General features: G+C 41.1%; 2 protein-coding genes across 3 annotated transcripts in view; one reads left to right on the forward strand and one right to left on the reverse strand.

The window, feature by feature from the left end:
- The window catches only part of qpct (glutaminyl-peptide cyclotransferase), a 15,461-nt gene extending 9,128 nt beyond the window's left edge, over nt 1–6,333 (reverse strand). Inside the window, exon 1 of the mRNA XM_060934293.1 lies at nt 6,214–6,333. Within this exon, the coding sequence (XP_060790276.1) occupies nt 6,214–6,324 (111 nt within the window). The 5' untranslated portion in view covers nt 6,325–6,333. The remainder of the gene's footprint in view (nt 1–6,213) is intronic.
- mocs3 (molybdenum cofactor synthesis 3) lies at nt 2,109–20,906 on the forward strand. Of its 2 annotated transcripts, none has more exons than XM_060934292.1 (14): nt 2,109–2,446; nt 10,581–10,831; nt 10,942–11,071; nt 11,160–11,252; nt 15,283–15,403; nt 15,493–15,567; nt 15,668–15,785; nt 15,951–16,059; nt 18,766–18,828; nt 18,927–19,090; nt 19,458–19,505; nt 19,972–20,068; nt 20,203–20,310; nt 20,655–20,906. In XM_060934292.1, the coding sequence occupies exons 2-14, from the start codon at nt 10,730–10,732 to the stop codon at nt 20,810–20,812; spliced, it is 1,386 nt and encodes a 461-aa protein (XP_060790275.1). In that variant the 5' UTR covers nt 2,109–2,446; nt 10,581–10,729; the 3' UTR covers nt 20,813–20,906. The 2 variants fall into 2 exon arrangements, with proteins under 2 accessions (XP_060790275.1, XP_060790274.1); XM_060934291.1 differs by having other exon boundaries at nt 2,110–2,446; nt 10,939–11,071.
- The last annotated feature ends 1,646 nt before the right edge of the window (nt 20,907–22,552 follow it).

Raw genomic sequence — 22,552 nt, forward strand, 5'->3', positions numbered from 1 at the left:
CTTTAATTAAATAGTTAATGCTAATGATCTGATTTTCCAGTTTCCTATAATAGTATACGTCTTTATGTTATATCCATAAAGACGTATGCTATTGTATATTGTGAACAGCCATTAAACATACATATCTGCCTGCCACAAGCTCATAACAAAATCATTCACACTGAAAATAATCAGCCCCAAGGGACCCTTTTGGGAAATATTGACAGAGCTGGGGCAAATGCACTGAAAGCCAAATGTAATTGCATTTTTAAATCTCAGGATGTTACTGTATTTTCACTCCTACTTCTTGCATATTTACAAAACTTCCTACATATCTCTGAAGACTATGGTTAATGTAGAGTACATGGAGAAAACTGCTTTCATGACTTTAAATATCACACATCACTCTGAACGTGTTTACAGTTGCTCCAGCTGTGGTTGCGGCGGTATAGGATTTTTTCAAACCAATGATTCTGTCTCATCTAATTGTGCTTGCTAGTTGGAAGGCAGTGTGAGAGTTAGCGTTAAAGCATATTAATTTCATGTGATATTGGCAACCTTGTTTAGTGAAATTGTAGTTTGGCAAATTAAACATACTGTAGAGGAGTGGCAACAGCTACAGTACCAGTCAAACGTTTGAACACACATTCTAATCCAATGTTTTTTAATTTTTATTAATTAAAAGTAACTTCATGTCTTACGGTAATGATGGATGTCGTTTCTCTTTACTTAGCTGAGCGGTTCTCGACATAATATGGATTACTGCAGTCGTGAAATTTCACAAAACAAACAAAAAAAACTTTGTTTCAGTTTATCATTCCAGTTATAAATGTATTCCTCCAGAGTTCTTTCCAACCATAGATGATTTAGTACAAACATTAAAACATGTTAAAGGAGCAAATATAGTCTTAAAACATTCGTACAAAAATCTAGACAAAATTAGAATAAAGAAAAAAATAATAGTGGTTTGATATCACTAGAGGTTGTTCAACATCTTGTGCTCTAAAGAGAGGACATTACACGGTTGTGTGAAGATGTGAAGTTTATCTTCAAGTGGTGAACATGTTCACGAGTGAGCAAAGCGAACGAGTGAAATATTTTCAACACGAGTAGATAAACTTCATATCTTTGCACCACCATGTAATGTTCTTTATATTATAGAGACAAATCCACAAAAAATACAAGTTAATCAAAATAATTTTAATTTTGAACTGGTTTGCCATTTTGACAACGCGCATGCAGTCAGCGGGAAAACACTGGGAGTGACGTCATCAGAGTGAAATATGTAACTCAGCTACGTGATGTGTTTCATATGAAAAATGCGAGTTTTTCAACACGAGAAGATAAACTTCATATCTTCAAGCCAATATGTGATTTTCTTTTTATTATATGGACACATTCACAAACAAAAAGTACCCAAATTTATCAAAACAATTCATCGATTTCCTCAAGAATGACATATAGAGATTTGTCATGGTTTCGGATCTCCATGTCCCAGTGTAGCTCGTATGAAAAATATCTCATCTCATCTCATTATCTCTAGCCGCTTTATCTTTCTACAGGGTCGCAGGCAAGCTGGAGCCTATCCCAGCTGACTACAGGCAAAAGGCAGGGTACACCCTGGACAAGTCGCCAGGTCATCACAGGGCTGACACATAGACACAGACAACCATTCGCACTCACATTCACACCTACGATCAATTTAGAGTCACCAGTTAACCTAACCTGCATGTCTTTGGACTGTGGGGGAAACCGGAGCACCCGGAGGAAACCCACACAGACACGGGGAGAACATGCAAACTCTGCACAGAAAGGCCCTCGCCGGCCATGGGGCTCGAACCCAGACCTTCTTACTGTGAGGCGACAGCGCTAACCACTACACCACCGTGCCGCCCATATGAAAAATATGAGTGGTGTATTTCCCAGTAAACCACTCATGTCCATATAATATATAAAAATATTACTCATTCCTGACATAATATTTAGACAGACATACAGTATGTCCCTGTTAAAATCTTCTCTTTGTGTTTGGACATAGAAGACAAAACTACTGCAGTCCCAGCATTTTTCTGTCTACCTAGAAGACCCACACAGGGGCCATTTGGCCCGACCGCTTTTCCCCAATACACTAATCACTCATTTTGTTATGGTAATGAGGCTGTTAGTGGCAGTGTGTGGGGTGAGGGGGTCACACTTCACACACTTCACACTTCAGTGGTGAAGTCATGTTGGCTACTTCTGTGTGAATGTGAGAATGAGGAATAAAAACACATTCTATTCTAAAATGTGAACATGTGAATGTCCCATGTGACCATAACGACTCATGTGACTGCAACCAGACAATTGTTTGATGGATAAATACCTCAGTGCACATGGACTATCGCTTCAGTTCCCTCAAGAATTTTGTGGTGAAAGAAGCTCCTCTCCAAGGAACGAAGATGCAGAGATTCAACATTCAACAGGCATTGTAAGATTTCATTTCTAAGCTGTAAGGTAACTAACAGCCACATTTCCATAACAAAATGAGTGTCTACAGGGAGGACTTGGGGCCAATTGGCCCTCTTGTGGGTTTTCTAGGTAAAAAGGCCAAATGGCCCCTCTCTGGGACTTCTTAAACAGACATGACATATAGTGTTGACACTTAACTATAGCTTTATAATACAGCCTGTTCATACTTGCTTGTATGGAAAATTATACACTGCAATGCCATGTGAGTAATTTTGTGGTCTGCATTAGCTACACATGGCAACAGAGAACCTTAAATACATGAACGACAGAGAACATTAAATAGGGAACAACATTTGAAGGTTACTCCCATTCTAGAGACATATCATGCTATGAATCGATTATTTTACAAGTTTAAAGCAGTCTCATTTAAATGTAATTAAAATATAATCCTACACTGAACTACACTGCACTGCGCTCCAGTCAACTGTGATTTTTGTATGGCACTGACTGGATAGAACGTCACTCTCATGATGTTTGTTTGTTCTCAAAGTCCATTTGGTCTTCTGTTGTGTTTGTGGTCAGTCAGTAAGCACAATAAGCTGTAGGCAGGACATTTTTGATGTAACATTCCCATTTCAGTGGAGGTCAGTGCTCCAATCTATAGAACACTAGTAAAGTACTACTAATGTTGAGTATCAGTTTTGGAGTACTTCCCTGAAACAATGAACAAGTATCAGATCAGATCTGGCATTGATTCTGTCCCAATTCACAGCCGATGTGATGATTGATAGAACACACATCTTGCGCATAAGCAGATATGCAAACAGTTTTAAAGCAAACTATAATGATTCCTCAAAACAACAAACAAAAGTTTGCTGGGCCATTTTGGTTTCTAAGAAGTCAGTATTCGATCAGTATCAGATATTGGTGGATACTCAGAGATCTGATTGGTATTAAAAAGGAAAAAAAGTGGATCAAAACCAACAGTAGCCTACATAATACAGTATGCCTAAGGCTTGTCTGTTTAAAGCTAGACGGCCTTTCAATTTCATAAAACTGGTGAAATTCAGTTCCCTCTGAAATTTGGTCATTGTGATAGAAGTTTATTTCTGCAATATCTGAAAAAAATAAAACAAACAAGCAAACAAAAAAAACCAAAAACAGGCCATTCTGTGGCTGGGAAGTTATTTAATTTGAAGGGATTCCCGAGCAAATAATGTTCACTGCTTAATTAATTAAGCCACCAATTAATATCATTGAACTGGTTTGCATTGTTGCAGTTGTCACTACTCTCTCTCCCCTGATCTCCCCCAGACAATAACGTTATAACATTATAATGGCACTGATCTGGTTTTTGCACTGTTTATACAATGTCACAATACTCAGGTATCTGTCTGAATGTCCCTGCTCTGCACTTTATCAACATTGATGAACTTATGCTTGAACTTGAACTTATGCTGTTATTTGCTATGCTGCTTTTTGTTGTACTGATGTAATACTGGGTCAAATGCTTACACTGGGTTACTTAGGGGGGTATGTATTTATTTATTCATGGGTTTGCACTTTATCAACTCTGCTGTATGGATGCTCCAAACGAAATTTCGTTGTTCTTTTTTGTAACAATGACAATAAATATTCTGAATCTGAATGTGCATGAAATCGCGCTCACTTCATGCAGTCAAGCAGACAGAGGAAGTCCGTGTGTGCAGGTTTACCTGCTTTTTCTTCTTTTCCGTCTTCTTCTGGGTTTTACGGCAGCTGGCATCCAGTGATGCATTACTGCCATCTACAGATTTACCTTGAAAGTACACTGACAGTTACATCATTCTGTCGCTAAACGAACACCTGATCACACCGAGGTGCTCGCTGACCGCTGATATTTATTAGTTTGGTCCTGCATTTCCTTTCCTTCGCAACATAACATCTTTTCTCTTCGCTTACCGTTACCGTAGTCAGTCTTTCATGTTTCATTCCTGCCCTCCATTTTTCTCTCCTGTTTCAAATTTGTATCCCACAATGCCTTGCACAAATAGGGAAAGCCCACCACATGATGCATGACATAGTATCTTGAATTGGGTCATGATGAAGCAGGAAAAAATAGCGGAGAATTTAGGGCCACATGGCCCTAAATTCATTAATTGCTCTGTTTAAAAAAACTAATAAAATTGGAAGTCTGTGATTCTAATTCAGTAGCTTTCGGTCCACTAAACAAAAATAATTGGGCATCAGGGAAAATTCTTTTTATGACCTACACTTGAAAAATCTGAAAGGCAGTCTACCTTTAAGGGATAATGTCGTTGAAAGTTATCCAACTATGGAGGGAACCATCTGATAGCAGTCACTGAACCCATCCATCATCTGTAGCCGCTTATCCTGTCCTACAGGGTCTCAGGCAAGCTGGAGCCTATCCCAGCTGACTATGGGTGAGAGGCGGGGTACACCCTGGACAACTCACCAGGTCATCGCAGGGCTGACACATAGACACAGACAACTGTTCACACTCACATCTACGGTCAATTTAAAGCCACCACTTCACCTAACCTGCATGCCTTTGGGGGAAACCAGAGCACCTGGAGGGAACCCACACAGACAGCATGCAAACTCCACACAGAAAGGCCCTCATTAGCTGCTGGGCTTGAACCCAGGACCTTCTTGCTGTGAGGCAACAGTGCTAACCACTACACCACCATGCCACCCCCAGTCACTGAACCAGTGACTGATAATATGCTGACTGGTTAGATAAAATGTAAACCTGCAATCACACAAAATGCTCCCTGGTTTAGGCATACTGTTTAGTTACAAGATGCTAAAAGGAGGTGTGTCATGCCACATTCATTCATTCATTATCTGTATCCACTTATCCTGTTCAACAGGGTTGCAGGCAAGCTGGAGCCTATCCATGCTGACTATGGGCGAGAGGCGGGGTACACCCTGGACAAGTCGCCAGGTTATCTCAGGGCTGACACAGAGACAAACAACCATTCACACCTACGGTCAATTTAGAGCCACCAATTAACCTAACCTGCATGTCTTTGGACTGTGGGAGAAACCGGAGCACCCGGAGGAAACCCACGCAGACATGCAAACTCCACACAGAAAGGCCCTTGCTGGTTTGAACCCAGGACCTTCTTTTTGTGAGGCGACAGTGCTAACCACCACACCACCTTGCTGCTTTGAGAGAAGTCAGAGCTATAAATATCATGATGTCAGCTGCTGGATCAGTGAAGAGGAGCATGCTGCCATAGCAACAAGGATAAGGAAGACAGAAGCAAGAATAGGTGTGGAGGCACAGAAACCACTAGCATAGGCAACAACATACAAATATATTCATATAAAAACATATTCCTCTCCCAGGATAGACAGATTTAGAACATAACACACATGGTCAGGTCATCAGGTATATAAGCACCTGACCTGTTCAGCTATCACAGAGTCAAAACCAGTACAAATCTGAAAGCAACCATCACCAGTCTGTGATAAATGTTGAGACATGAGTTGACTAGTAGAGTTTAAAACATATAGGCTTGTAACACAACAGTTTCACTTTGGCAGTTTATAGTCTTATCGTTTGTCAACGCTTGTCGGATTTTATATAAATAAAAAAAACCCTGTTGTAGCAGTCTGCTTTAGTCATCCAGCTCGAGAACTAACATTAATGTGTAAACAGGTCACTGGTTTAGCAGATGTGATCAGCACACATCCTCAAGCCCACAGGCATGTCAAGATTGAGTTGGAGAACTACTGAAAACGCACATTAAGATATGCAATGAAGGCGAATAAATTTACCTTTTCTTCTGTCCACTGTATTTGAGCACAGATCTGGCTTGTAAACGCTGCAAAGATGCCGATTAGAGTGAAGAACCGCATGGTTGGACCACGTCTCATAGCCTTCACCATCTTCGTCCGTAACTGAGCGCCTTTAGAGAGAGAGAGAGAGAGAGAGAGAGAGAGAGAGAGAGAGAGAGAGAGAGAGAGAGAGGGATCATGTGAGGGAGGAGGAGGGAGAGGAGGAGGAGGGAGAGAGGGAGGGAGGACCACAGAAGGATACGCCTCATCCATTCACACACACACACACACACACAGAAGCACGCCAAACATGTTAAGCAATCAGTTCCTGCAAATGGAAACCCATCCAGTTCAGTCTGACCAGCTACCAGCTGTCAAAACACAGGCAAACTGGTATTCAGCCAGTAAATGTTGGTAGATGGTGCTGGTTGTGTCTGAATTATCACTAATGCAATCTTGTATACAACTGATTTGTAAGAAAATGGCACAACACTAATCTATCCATAACCACTTACCCTGTGCAGGGTCGCAGGCAAGCTGGAGCCTATCCCAGCTGACTACGGGCGAAAGGCGGGGTACACCCTGGACAAGACGCCAGGTTATCGCAGGGCTGACACAGAGAGACAAACAACCATTCACACCCACATTCACACCTACGGTCAATTTAGAGCCATCAATTAGCCTAACCTGCATGTCTTTGGACTGTGGGGGAAACATGCAAACTCCACACAAAAAGGCCCCCATCAGCCACTGGGCTCGAACCTGGAACCTTCTTGCTGTGAGGTGACAGTGCTAACCACTACACCACCCTGACACTGTAAAGAAATTAGAAAATCTATAACTTTTTTTTTTAAATCAGTTTAGACAAGTAAGAAGGAATCTGGAAAATAACCTGGAAATGATAACCTACAATTCTGACCAGGTCTAACTGTGATTTAGCAACCCAGATTCCACATTAAAGTCAGGATATGTAATTTCAGAGAAACCAGCAAGGGTAAGCAAGATTTTGAAAATAACCAACCAACCAAAAAAAAAAAAAGTCACCCCCTGCCTTCAAAACACACAAATGGGAGTAGCATGTTGCTATCAGGGCGGCACGGTGGTGTAGTGGTTAGCAGGGACGTCACTAGGTTTGAGAGACAGGGGTAGCTTAGCACCCAGAGGAGAAAAGGTATTGTGCGCGCGCAGCGCGCGCCGAACATTTTTCAGAGCACCTACTAAGGCTGTCAATCAATTCATTATTTCAAGAGCATCACACCTTGGGGACACACTTCCCACCATTTCTATTCTATTTTAAAATTGCTTTCATCATTTAATTGCTTGCTGAAGCAACTTCACCAGCTAAACTACAAAAATGTGAAAAAAAAAAAAAACCAATGGTAGGTGTCATGCATTCCTGCGCAAACTGAAGAGGGCAAGTGCTTCACAAATCATCATGTAAACATTCTACAGAAGACTCAATATAGCCTAGGTAAAGTTAAGCAAATGCAAACCACTGACATCAAATTACAATCTCACCGTGTGTGTCTGCAAATGAAAGCATAGAATTCTGACTCTCTGCAAACCCAACTCAATGGAAGCCCGCACCGCGCCTGCTGCAGAATGCCCGCGTAGTTTTTTAAGTCCTACTAGCCTACCACTCGACGTGACGCTTGACACAGAGCCAATGAGGAGGAATCATAATGATATTAATAATATTGCATTAAACAACAAATAAGCAAGCAGAAACTGTTGTTCGGATTAACTTGCGTTCTTGATGGCTCATGTTCAGTGCTTTACTGCCTTTGTTTTTTTTGGGAAAAAAAATATATAAATAATTTAAAAAAGGGCAAAAAATATAGGGTGGCTTTGCCATAAGATAGGGTGGCTGGAGCTACCCTAAAATGGGTCTGGCGACGTCTATGGTGGTTAGCGCTGTCGCCTCACAGCAAGAAGGTCCTGGGTTCGAGCCCCGGGGCCGGCGAGGGCCTTTCTGTGTGGAGTTTGCATGTTCTCCCCGTGTCTGCGTGGGTTTCCGGTTTCCCCCACAGTCCAAAGACATGCAGGTTAGGTTAACTGCTCCGGTTTCCCCCACAGTCCAAAGACATGCAGGTTAGGTTAACTGATGACTCTAAATTGACCGTAGGTGTGAATGTGAGTGTGAATGGTTGTCTGTGTCTATGTGTCAGCCCTGTGATGACCTGGCGACTTGTCCAGGGTGTACCCGCCTTTCGCCCGTAGTCAGCTGGGATAGGCTCCAGCTTGCCTGCGACCCTGTAGAAGGATAAAGCGGCTAGAGATAATGAGATGAGATGTTGCTATCATATTACAAGTAGCCTAGGGAGTACTTGGGGGTTAATACCTTGCTCAAGGGCACTTCAGCCATTCCTGCTGGTACAGCAAATCAAACCAGTAACCTTTTGAGCCCAACACTGCTTCTCTAACCTTTAGGCTATGCCTTCCCCTGAGGTAGCCAACTACCTAATTTTATTCACATGTAGAAAAACACCTAACTTTATACATGGCTATTGTTTGTTCTCTGGCGGCATGGTGGTGTAATGATTAGCACTATCGCCTCACAGCAAGAAGGTTCTGGGTTCATTCCTAGTGGCTGATGGGCCTTTCTGTGTAGAGTTTGCATGTTCTCCCTGTGTCTGTGTGGGTTTCCCCCAATGACATGCAGTTAGGTTAACTGGCTACTCTAAATTGCCAATAGGTGAGTGTGCAGAAAGGAACCAGCCACCCTAACTGCTGCAATTCTGGCCATGGTTTGCCTCAAGCCCAGATTAGGTTTGGCAGTAATAACAATTAGCACTCACAGCTGTTGACTAATTTGCTAGCTTTAACATTATGTGTGCCTAGCCTTGTAGAAAACTCCAGTCACATGTAATTATGAGCACCAGTAGAGTGCATACAGGTAGGCAGGTTGGTAGATCATCCAGTTATTTCATTTGGACTGAATGAAATGGTTGGACTGGATTTTTACAGCCCCATGACTGCGGCAGATAACGTTTCTTTTCTATTGTCAGAACATTTGATTTATTCACTGCTGTCAGCCTGTATAGGGAAGCCATGGCTTAATGGTTAGAGAAGCAGCTTTGGGACCAAATAGTTGCTGGTTCAATTCCCTGGACCAGCAGGTCTAGGGAATCAGTTAGGTGCCCTTGAGTAAGGCAACTAGCCTCCAACTGCTCCCCAGGCTCCCAAGGTAAGAGCAAATAAATGCCTGTAATGTAAAGAGAATTTCAAGAACTATAACAGACAGGGTGAGAAGCTTGGTCATTAGGGAAAGACTCAGAGTAGAACCGCTGCTCCTCTACATCGAAAGGAGTCAGTTGAGGTGGTTCGGGTACCTTATTAGGATGCCCCCTGAATGCCTCCCAGGGGAGGTTTTCTGGGCATGCCTCACCGGGAGGAGACCCCGAGGCAGACCCAGGACACGCTGGAGAGATTACATCTCTCGGCTGGCCTGGGAATGCCTCGGTATTCCCCCGGAAGAGCTGATGGAGGTAGCCGGGGAAAAGGAAGTCTGGGCTGCTCTGTTTAGGCTGCTACCCCCGAGACCCGGATCCGGATAAGCGGTAGAAGATGGATGGATGGATGGATGGATAACAGTAAATGACCTACTCTTCCTTTAACTGATTAAAAGTGTTGGGGACAGACTGAGCTCAGCTCTGCCTGTGTTTTGGTAGCTGATCAGACCAAACTGGGGCTTTCAGTAGAATACTATAAAATATTTAGAATCCATAATTTAAAAAAAAAATCAACATTTTGAGATTTGAGGGTGGCACGGTGGTGTAGTGGTTAGCGCTGTCGCCTCACAGCAAGAAGGTCCGGGTTCGAGCCCAGTGGCCGACGAGGGCCTTTCTGTGTGGAGTTTGCATGTTCTCCCCGTGTCCGCATGGGTTTCCTCCAGATGCTCCGGTTTCCCCCACAGTCCAAAGACATGCAGGTTAGGTTAACTGGTGACTCTAAATTGAGCGTAGGTGTGAATGTGAGTGTGAATGATTGTCTGTGTCTATGTGTCAGCCCTGTGATGACCTGGCGACTTGTCCAGGGTGTACCCCGCCTCTCGCCTGTAGTCAGCTGGGATAGGCTCCAGCTTGCCTGCGACCCTGTAGAACAGGATAAAGCGGCTAGAGATAATAAGATGAGATGAGATGAAATTTTGAGATTTCCAATCTCCTTTAATTTGTAGACTACTCACTCCATCTAAGAACAACACGTTCACGTGAGATGTGGACTGAATTCATTATTGTACCCTACTCTGTTTAAAGGAGTATAATTTGGTCTACATTAGGCTGTATTATTGTGTTAACCTTAAACATTGTGATATTATACATAAAAGATTAATCTCATATTCAAATTGTATTTGTTTTTTGATGCAGTTTACTACCTGTCTTTTGATTGGTCAGTGAAAGCACGTGATCTTCAGACTCGCACACGTGTTTGGTGACGTAAGTATACAGGAAGTGAATGCATGGTGCGCATGTGAAGAAGCTTGTTAGTTTTATGCTTAACTTTCATTTTCGCTTAAATGAATAATATGGATGACGGTATTTTAAGTCTGAAGAAGCAGCTCTTGGAAAAAGACGCGGAAATCGCTGCTTTAAAAAGCAAGCTCGAGAAAATCCAGAAGGTCTGCATTCACATTCATATGTCCAATAGAGCACCTCCTCCTATATGCCAAGTGTATCTCCCCAAATACTGTCATTTAGAAGCCACTATTCTGTCTGTTATTTTCAGCAGGATAACTCTTTACTAATGGACTTGCAAGACCAGGTATCGCATTTGGCTCATCTGCAGTATACTTCTTTAAGTAATGATGACATCATGCGATACAGTAGGCAGCTGCTCTTGCCAGAGCTCGGTGTCAAAGGTGAGAGTCTAATGAAAGAGTAGTTTGAAACAGTTGTTGCTTTTCGTTTGACAAACTGGCACAAACAGCTCGTATCTTCTCTTTCCAGGTCAGATGAGTCTTTTGAACACGTCTGTTTTGGTGGTGGGATGTGGAGGTTTAGGATGTCCTCTAGCCCTGTACCTGGCTGCAGCTGGAATAGGTAGGCTACTCATCTCATGGTCATATTCACACTACAGGCAAAAGTGTTCAGATTCTTCAGAAGCAAAACAGTGGTGGGTTTCCCAAAAGCCTCTTAACGCTAAGAGCATCTTAAAGGGGAACAGAGGGCAATATATAGAGTAAATATAACAATAAAACACACATTAACGAACCTTATTCACGACTTACAAAAGTTTTTTGTTCTAAGGTTGGAAAGTTATAGTGTTTTGAAAGTAGCTCGAGCAAACTATTTCTGCAGTTTGAACAGCCCGCCATGATATTAATTTTATCCAATCAGAATGCACGTTCATTTTCTCTGCGTAACACTCATGACGTATGTATGTGCCCAGTTGTGTTGGCTCATTGAGGTTGGGAATAGCACGTGTGAAATACCTGTTTCTGCCTCTTGCGACGATTTCGCAAGTCCACGGGTGGCGCCTATCTCATTGCAGCAAATAAATTCTGCTGGACTCGTGAGCAACTCCACGTTACATTTTCCACACGAGCACCACGCCGTGTCACCTGCACGCAGACGCTCTGCCCCACGCTCGCCATGCCCATGGTCAGCATCAGTCTCATCTTCGCCGTCATCCGAGCTTTCTTCTCTTATTTCATCATCGGAGTCGAGAGTACCTCTCCTAGCTATTTTAAGTTCGTTTCTTAAGACAAGGATTTTTTAAGATGTTACCTTGTTGACAGTTTCGGCGAGAATCTTCCGCCTTCTTCAAAACAGTCACCAGATGTGTCCTGGGGGAGCGACCTGACAGCAGGAGGCGTGAACTACCTGTCAAATTGGGCGGGACGTTCAAGCCTCCGTAGCGTAACATCAGCTGATAAGGCACGTCACCACTCGACATCTGGTGACTGTTTTGAAGAAGGGGGAAGATTCTCACCGAAACTGTCAACAAGGTAACATCTTAAAAGATCCTTGTCTTAAGAAACGAACTTAAAATAGCTTTAATAGTTAGACATAATGAACTTCCACTACATAGTACCTCTCCTAGGTTCAAACTGGTACCCTTCTAAGCCATAGCCTGCTTGCGTGTGTCTTGCGGGATCTCTTCGTATGATTCGACAGAGCTGTCGCTTTCACTTGATGCGCCCGACGCCATGATTACACGCTTATCTCCTCTATTTCGGAGAGTTCCGCTAGTGCAGTGGGTAGCGCTGACGTCACGGTCTTTTAAAAATGGCGACTCTTGTGCGGTTTAGCGTATAAAGTATTATATTTACAATTACCAAGATATTTCGTTGTTTTCTAGTATATAAATTTGATAGAATACTTAAGAATACGTTACTTTGTCACATCAGCAACTGGATATATTATATTTGGTACCCCTTTAACCAGGAGAGTGATTATGTATGCTGCTCGCGCTAAGATAAGAAGACCTTTATTATCCCACAATGGGGACATTTCCTGTTTGCAGCAGAAGAGGACATATCAAGCCACACAAGTATGTGTGTTATATTAATTAGTTCTGGACTATGCTAAGTCTGAAGATATTAAGATCATACATACGAGAAATCGACTGCGATGGGTGGGGCATATTGTGCGTCTACCACATGATAGGTTGGTCAAAGCACTGTTCTTTGGTGAACTGGCAGAAGGTCTTAGAAAGACTGGTCGTCCATTGCTCAGATATAAAGATACCGTCAAGGACATTCTGAAGTGTGGTGGAGTACTGCACAAGTGGAAGGATATTGTAACTGAGAGTCCACAGTGGCAGAGGTGCATTTATGACACATGCAAAAAGATTGACATTGCCAGGAAGGAGGATAACAGGAGGAAAAGAGCCAAGCAACATGAAAAGAGAGCTTTTGAAAGGACATAAGCAATGAATTTTGATATGAAAAGAGAGAGCCTTAAGTGGACTCAATTAATGACCTATAATGAACATAACTTAATATACACTTATTACCATATGGTAATATATATGTGGTTACTCTCAACACAGGTGCCCCTAAAATCACTGAATCATTGAAATTGAAAAGGATACCTCCACCCCTGCACAGGCACTCTCAGGTGATCATGTCAGGGCAAAATTGGCCTTTGGTTATTTACTCTTTACATTAATATTATAGAAAACATATTGCTCTCAATGGTGCATTTTGCCCATGTTCAGGATGGAAAATAAAAAAGAAAGATTTGGGTAAGACAAGCCAAATTGGTGTTTTTAAAAAGAAGGGATCATGGAGAATAAAGAAAAAATATTTTAAAAATCTGCACACATTCCCACAAGGTGTTACAGTGCTCTGAAAATGACAACCAAAATGATTTGTCAGACTTGTGAGGTCTTCTGTTCAAACACTGATAGAGTTTCCTTTCTGTTTATTGCTTTTTTTGAGTGTTTCTACTTATCTCAATAAGGGAAAAAAATCAAGAGCCTATGTTGGGTAAAAATATGTCTTCTGAAGGCCTAAACAGAGCACAGCCAAAGACTCCAATAAAATTTTGATAATCTTTGAGGGAGTGCTATAACCATGCAGGATCATCCAGACCCAAAATGACAGTGTTGCTACATACTATTCCTATTTATGTACCAGCATGCAAAATTTGAGCCTCCTACATGGTTATTTATATATATATATATATATATATATATATATATATATATATATAAAATTTAATGATGATCTTTGTGCTACGATGCTTTTGGGACATTCAGCACAGATTAGCCTTTTATTTGTCAGTGTGAACAGCAGACTCACATTGAATCTGATATTTTCAGTTCTGAATTGGCCCACTTTCATATCTTCTTTTGGCTGCTCCTGTTAGGGGTAGCCACAGCAGATCATCATAATCTGTGTATGTGATTTGGCATTTTTTTTAAATCCCCCCCCCCGCATGTAATGCAGAGGGATATAGCTATCGTTCTGTCTGTCTATCTGTAAACGTTTTAGTTTCCAGACCATAACTCAACAACTATCAGGAATTTTTTTCACAAAACCTGACAGTTATGTTAAGTGACTAGAGGAGTTGTGCCTTTTGACATTTTGGAATTTCTTTGATTTTTTTTTCCGTATTTCCATGGCAACCAATTGAACTTAGGAAAATTTGGAGTGGGGTTTCATGTGGGGGCCGAGGGGATACGTCATCTCCTGATGACTCTTGTTTTTACACTGGATGCCCTTCTAGATGCAACCCTCCCCAACCTATCCGGGCTTGGGACCAGCACGAGGTATGCACTGGCTTGTGCAACCCCGGTGGTTGGGTATTTTGGCCCACTTTCATATGTAATGCTGGAATCCAATACTGCATCCTCAGTCTGAACGGTTAGATCGGCATTCAGACAACTTTTTGTTGTTTGTTTTTGCTTTGTAGACAAGATTTAAGTATGAAATACAGAAGCAGGAAAATCCTGACTAAATATATACCACTGTTTTATTTAAAACAAACAAACAAATAGTGGTCCAGGTAACGTCAACATTGAACCCTAACTCCCGGTTTAGACAGACTTCTTGGTTTTGCACTAGAACGAGTGCTCAAATAAAATTAAATTACTAAAGCCTCCAACATTTTTCTGGACACCCAACAAATCCAGTTGGGTGAACTAATAAAGTGAAAATAAACTATAAATAACCATACACAAGCAGGATCGTATGAAATGTACAAACACAATATAAAAAGTATTATTGTTTTGTATATATTAAATACTTAAGTACTTTGTGCCACATCCATAATATATCTTATATACCTCATGTTGCTTTTAATTGTTCCCTTAAGCTGGCTGGTTATTACACACTTCCTGTTTATGGAAAATTGTTGTGGAAACATCAATATAAAGTGCTTGAAAGTGACATCAGACATTTAAAATGCTTACCAATTTTGGACTAGATTGTATTGTGTGTATACGTGTCCCTGTTTAGTGACTACCATCAGTTAAAAATGAAGGGTGTTCCCACACCCATTATGGTTTAATGCACACTTGTTATAGGATTGTACTAAACATAGATCAAACATTTCATGATCATGGAACTTAACAATCAGTTCAATGTGTATATTTTACACAAGATATTGTATATTGTATTAGGACGGTTGGGGCTGTTGGATTATGATGAGGTGGAGCTAAGTAATCTGCACAGACAGGTTCTGCACACAGAGCGGACTCAGGGTCTGCCCAAAGCCCAGTCTGCAGCACAGGCCCTAAGCAGGTACATATCTTTTCCACACTGAAGACAAGTATGCATTAGAAACCAGGCTAAACCCTATGCGTTGTGTGTTAACTTTAGTGTTCTGACAGGTTAAATTCTACAACCCAGTGCGTTCCATATCATCTCCAGCTTTCCTCTGAGAATGCTTTACAACTCATCCAACAGTATCCTTCCATGCTGTAATGTTTAGATAAATATCACCTGATAGGTTTGAGTACTCTCTTGAATCTCAACATTTGCATCCTTGACTACTTGTGTTTTTATGTATGACATTGTGGCTGATTGCTCAGATAATGTTCCAACACGGTACCTTGTCAACGATGCCTGTGTTCTCAGTGGCAGGCCCTTAGTGTCTGCAAGTGCTTTGCGAATGGAAGGCCAGGTAGGACACTTTTAAGAGCAAAATTATGCCTTCTATCTGAACACATTAGAATGTGATTTATAAACAAACAAACAAACCATTTTCTTAACTGAAAGTGTAAAAATTCAGCTTTTTTTTCATCGGAACATAAATGTGCTTGGCTGTCATCTTTATCTTGTCTCATAGCTCACTGTGTATAATTACAAAGGAGGGCCCTGCTACAGGTGTTTATATCCTGTTCCCCCATCACCTGAAACTGTCACAAACTGCTCTGATGGAGGAGTCTTAGGAGTAGGTGAGTCCAACGTACAGTTAACAGCTATGACATGTGAGTTTACAGGGTACTAGTTATGCTGGATGCACACTGTGATTTTACAGTCCCAGTTCTACTTGCTTTTCAACCTTCACTTTCTAATGCCTTCGTGAGAGATAAAACATCCTCATGCACACCTGTAGGATGAAAGAAATCACAAATCAGACAGAACATAGAACAGTAATTCATGGTGGTAATGAAAGCGCAATGAGCCCACAGGGCTTTCTCCAAAGCGCAGATACGCGGCGCTCCGCCGAGCTGTCACTTGCACACCTAAAAAAATAAAAATCAGTACCATAAATTGAACAATGCAGAGTACTTTCCACACCTAAATATCTCCTATTCCTCTCTGAAAATGAGTAATAACTATAGAAATAAGCAATGTAGGTCTAGACTATCCTGGTACTCAACCCAGAGGTGAAAATAAAGGGTTTCGCTGCGTGCACTGACTGCCATTTGCAACCATACATAAAACCACGTTCTAGGCGCTGGTCACTAGATGGCGCTGTTGCGTGATTTGACCTCGATTCCCTATGGGTTATTTTACAATCAGGGTACAAAGTTTGTGTCACAGGGGTCCAAAATTCAAACTGGTTCTTGTACCAGTTTTTAAGTGAAGGACAAGTTAAAGAACAGATTTCAAGTAATTTTTTGACATATGTGTATGGTAGTTTTGTGTAATCTGCTATAAGATAAAGAAAAGTAGCAAAAATGTTATCAAAGACTCCTTGTCAAAAATGAAGTGATTCTCGGAGAGGACATTTTTTTTTTTTTTTGACAATTCAGAATCCACTACTTCCATAGTGCTTTTAAATATAAGGCTGTAAGCTTTGTGTTAGTTGTTCTCTAATATTTATATCCCAATATCTTGACCACATTTTAGGATGAAAATAATCTCATCTCATCTCATTATCTCTAGCCGCTTTATCCTTCTACAGGGTCGCAGGCAAGCTGGAGCCTATCCCAGCTGACTACGGGCGAAAGGCGGGGTACACCCTGGACAAGTCGCCAGGTCATCACAGGGCTGATACATAGACACAGACAACCATTCACACTCACATTCACACCTACGGTCAATTTAGAGTCACCAGTTAACCTAACCTGCATGTCTTTGGACTGTGGGGGAAACCGGAGCACCCGGAGGAAACCCACGCGGACACGGGGAGAACATGCAAACTCCGCACAGAAAGGCCCTCGCCGGCCACGGGGCTCGAACCCGGACCTTCTTGCTGTGAGGCAACAGCGCTAACCACTACACCACCGTGCCGCCATCATTTTAGATATGTTATTTTATATTGAAAAATTAGCTGTCTCGGAGAGGACATTTTTTTTGACACAATTACATACTAATTTGATCAAAATAGTCTGAAAACTTACTGGCATTCAACATTAAAACTTAACTGTTTCCAATGATATGGAACCAAATATTTGTTTTATGGTATAAAGAATGATTTAAGTGCATCCCTTTTGGAGCTACCTGTGGTCAAAAAAGCACTTTTTCTAAATGACACGAGTAATTTTGCTAAATATGACATATTGCCATACATTCACCAAAAATAACGTTATCACCAAATTTTTTTTTGCATGGTAAATAGAGCTATCACAGGGCTACAATAAATAACCAAGTTTATTTAGTCAAGCCTTTTGATATTGAATATAATAAGTGTTAAATGTGATTTTTAGCTTGCATACCCTGATTGTAAAACAACCCCTATATTGTTCAATATTGTGCAATTTTGTTTTGTGCAATAAAATTTAATATTTTTCTGAATTGACTGTTTCCAGTGTTTTCATTTCGTATCTAATTTTGCCCTTTGAAATTTGCCTCTTGCATATTTGATAAGGTAAAAAAACAGCAAATTTAATAATGTTGAATCGTGCCTAAATCAGCCTGAGATGCCACCAGAATGCACCATTTGAAGACTCTAATTTAAAAATTTTCCAGGGGAGCACTGGGTGTGAGGTGGAAATCATCCTGAATAGGAAGCCAGTCCTGTACACACGTACACCTTTACACACTCATTCACACTTGGGGGCAATTTAGCATAACCAATCCACTTACTAGCATGTTTTTTTTTTTTTGAGGTGGGAAGGACGAAGAAACCAATGTGGTCAAACCAGGGACCCTGGAACTGTGAGGCTACCACTGTGCTACCTAATTTATGAAGTTCTTTTTTTTTTTATTTGAAATTGGTTATAGTCTTTGGAAGAGGAAATACATTTTAGATGTCTGTTATAAAAATAGTCATATCTTCCAACCCTACACTCTGGATGAACAGGCCAGGATTAGGAACGGATTGAGTGTAGGAGTTGCTGTGTGCATTGTTTAGTACACCTGCATAATATAGTGTGTGTGTGCTTTTTGTCAAAAAAAAGCAAGGGTATTCAGAGATTTACAAATGAGGCTCCATCTGCAAAATTAGCTCGTGTAGACATTCATCAACTGCATGTGTGTAGAGCATTACGTACTGCACCCTACCTACTAAATGCCCCCTTTATTCTACCACTAAGGTTTACCTATGTATGGAAAGTTGTGCCTTATTTGTAGAAATGGGTATATGCATAAATAAACAGTGATTGATTATTTTTTTCTATTCATGACTCAGTTTGCTATAGCTAATTACAGGTGCTCAGGGATTTCTAACCAGTCATGTGCAGTGTAAAAGTATATTTCCATCTTCATTGCAGTGGTTGGAGTCATGGGCTGTCTTCAAGCTTTAGAAGTACTGAAGATTGCCTCTGGCCAAAAATGTATCCTTCATTGAAACCACATGGACAGCCATAGATTTTTTTTTTTAGCTTGTGGTACGCAATATTTGATGACACCTGTCTTTGACTGGGCAATGCAGCTTCATTTGGGCAGCAGCTGCTGATGTTTGATGCTCAGGATGGCCGATTTCGCTGCATAAAGCTGAGAGCCAAGCAGGCAGGTTGTGTTGTTTGTGGAGAGATGCCCACAGTCACAGAGCTGCAGGACTATGAACGCTTCTGTGGCTCTTCTGCAACAGATAAGGTCAGAATTTTGTCACAGAGTGATGTTTTGGGTCATTGCTTGTGTTGATGTGTTCATTATTATTTATTTCCCTCTGTTCCATTGGTGTAATTTGAAGCGCCTGATGTGTCCTCTGTATGCTATTAAGAAACTGTCCACAAGAGGTCACTATAGCGCTGCCTGAAATTATGCCTTCACTATAAAAGGAATGGAAAAATCTTTGTGGTTAATTAAATTAATCTCACTGAAAACACGTGAGAAATCTGACCTTTAATTAAAGTAAACTTATTCCAAGAAACTAAAAATTCTTTTCGTCAAATAAAGCGGCTAGAGATGATGACATGAGTTTTAAAATTAGTCATCATTTTGATTGTTTGTCTTTTTCCAGTGTCGAAGATTGAATCTTCTGTCTGCAGAACAGCGAGTCTCTGTGCAGGTATATAAAATTCAGACATTGTTTCTTATATGATTTTGTGTTGATATAAAGCCAAGAAAATGATAGAATTGATCTGATACACCACGGCATGGTGGTGTAGTGGTTAGCACGGTCGCCTCACAGGAAGAAGGCCTTTCTGTGCGGAGTTTGCATGTTCTCCCCGTGCCTGCGTGGGTTTCCTCCGGGTGCACCGGTTTCCCCCACAATCCAAAGACATGCAGGTTAGATTAATATGGGACGGCCTTGGGCTGAGGTGCCCTTGAGCGAGGCACCTAACTCCCATCTGCTCCCCGGGCGCTGTTAGCATGGCTGCCCACTGCTCTGGGTATGTGTGTGTGCTCATTGCTCGCGTTTGTGTGCGTGTGTGTGTTCACTGCTTCAGATGGGTTAAATGCAGAGAGAAAATTTCACAAGTGTGTGATGAATAAAGTTGTGCTTTCTTTCTTTCTTTTCTTATCAACTGCAGGAGTACAAATCCATCATGGACTGTGGTACTCCTCATCTCCTACTTGATGTTCGGCCCAAAGTGGAGGTGGACATTTGCCATCTGCCAGTTTCCATCAGTATGAGTTCCAATGGTTTTTAATAGTTTCTGGAAATACAGATCGTTTGGTGCAGTTGCCACTATAGAAAGTGCTATAGAATGACATAAGCAGTAGCTACATGATACCATTAAGATTTATTTTTTTACTAATAGATATTCCACTGGCCAGTTTAGAGGATCAAAAGACAGACCACATTAATTTCCTGAAGAAGATGATCAGCGAGCTGAAATCGCAGATGAGCTCTGAATTACCCGTCCCAGGTAACTAGCAAACTTTTCATTTTATATGTAATATTTTGTATACTCTTTATAGTGTGAAGAGCAGTTATAATTGTATAAGACTATATTTTTCTTAAGACTATATTTTATTTTATATCTGACATACAGTAGTGTATCTGGATTTCAGTGTAGAGCTGTGTTCTTAAGCTTTAACGTCAAATCCAAATCATTATAATATAAACAGTAAATAGTTTGCATGGTGGTGAGTTTTATTATTAAATGTACATTTTCCTCCGGCTTTCAGAGTAACATGAAAAACATGCTTCCAATAGTTACTTTTCAAGCAGTAAAAACTTCTCTCCCTCCTACCTTTTCCTTTTTGCTAGTGTATGTAGTGTGTAAACTGGGAAATGACTCTCAGACGGCTGTGCAGCTGCTGGAGATGATGTCTGGAACTGAACTAGAGGACATCACGGTGAAAGATATCACTGGAGGTCTAATGGCTTGGGCTAATAAGATTGATCCCTCTTTTCCAAAATATTAACTTTCATTCATTGACTATTCCTTTATCCAAAAGTAAACATGCTAGTCATTCTTTCCTTTTTTGTTTTCTTAAAAATAAAACAAAAACATATGCACTCCCTTGATTATTATGTCTTTATTGGTTTAAAGAATTTGTCATTTGAAGTGTTCAGTATCGGAGACGAAATACCCTTGATAGAACCTGACACCTACCTTAAAGCGTTTTGACCTAATGCCAAGAAAGTGGACACAGCTCTCACTGCACTTATAAAGAGACTGGATCGACCCATATACCGTATACTCCTGAGGTGCATCCACAACGGATGCTGAGAGGCACTCAATCATGGGGCTTTTTCAAACCCAACCTTATGTAAACACATGTAGGCTGGATTAGTATGACCCCTCACAATGCTGGGCCAAACCCACACTGTGCCTCCTAAATCCTAGGTTCAATTATCAGACATAAGCTCCACTTCAGAATCCTGGCATAGACTTTTCCTTGGAGGCTGAGGAGTGTGAATTAGACCACACCCTCTGGTCCTCTTTGTTAAAAATAGGGACCACCATCCCAACTTGCCAGTTGAAAGATATTGTGTAGTTAAAACTTCTTTTCAACCACAACCTTGTTCAGTGCCTTCAGCGTCCCTGAAAGAATCTCATCTGCCCATGCAACCTTGCCACTAGGGCAGTCACGATAAATTATTTTGATAATCAATTAATAGACCATTTTCTTAGATTAATAATCGGGTGGATATCATATGTTGCCCCAAAAACTACTTGTAGGAACAATTAACATTTTCTGCAAATAAATGCTACATAAGTGCTATATAAATATACTTTGTTTTATCCTAAAATTTTGACTTTTTCATTAAAAATAAATTCCCAATTGCTTAATAAAATATTTTTATAATGTACACACTAAGCACTTTATTAGGAACACCAGTACACCTACCCATTCACGCAATTATCTAATCAGCCAACTGTCTGGCAGCAGTGCGATGCAAATACAGACCAGCAGCTTCAGGTACTGATCACATCAACCATCAGAACAGGGGGAAAAATGTGATCTCAGTGATTTTGACTATGGTATGATTATTGGTACCAGATGGGCTGGTTCCATAACTGCTGATGTGCTGGGATTTTCATGCACAACAGTCCATAGAGTTTATTCAGAATGGTACAATAAAGGAAAAGCATCCATTGAGCGGTATTTCTGTGGATGGATACGCCTTGTTGATGAGACAGATCGATGAAGACAGCTTTAAGCTGATAGAGAGGCTACAATAACTCAGATAACCACTCTGTACAACTGTGGTGAGTAGAAAACCATTTCAGAATGCACAACTCATCAAATCTTGAGGCGGCTGGGCTACAACAGGAGAAAACCATGTCAGGTTCTACTTCTGTCAGCCAAGGACAGAAATGGCACAGGCTTACCAAAACTGGAAAAATGTAGCCTGGTCTGATGAATCTTTATTTCTGCCAAAACACACAGATGGTAGGGTCAGAATTTGGCACCAACAGCATGAATCTATGGACCAAACCTGCTTTGTTTCAACAGTCCAGGTTGGTGGGGAATGTTTTCTTGGCACACTTTGGGCCTGTTAATCCCAATCAATCATGCTTGAATGCCACAGCCTATTTGAGTATTGTTACTGACCATGTGGATCCTTTCATGGCCACGATTTACCATCTTCTAATGGCTACTTCCAGCACGACAATGCACCATGTCACAAAGCAAAAGCTGTCTCAAATTGGTTTC

Source organism: Neoarius graeffei, chromosome 11, assembly GCF_027579695.1.
Source record: "Neoarius graeffei isolate fNeoGra1 chromosome 11, fNeoGra1.pri, whole genome shotgun sequence".
In the NCBI taxonomy this organism is placed as follows: domain Eukaryota; kingdom Metazoa; phylum Chordata; class Actinopteri; order Siluriformes; family Ariidae; genus Neoarius; species Neoarius graeffei.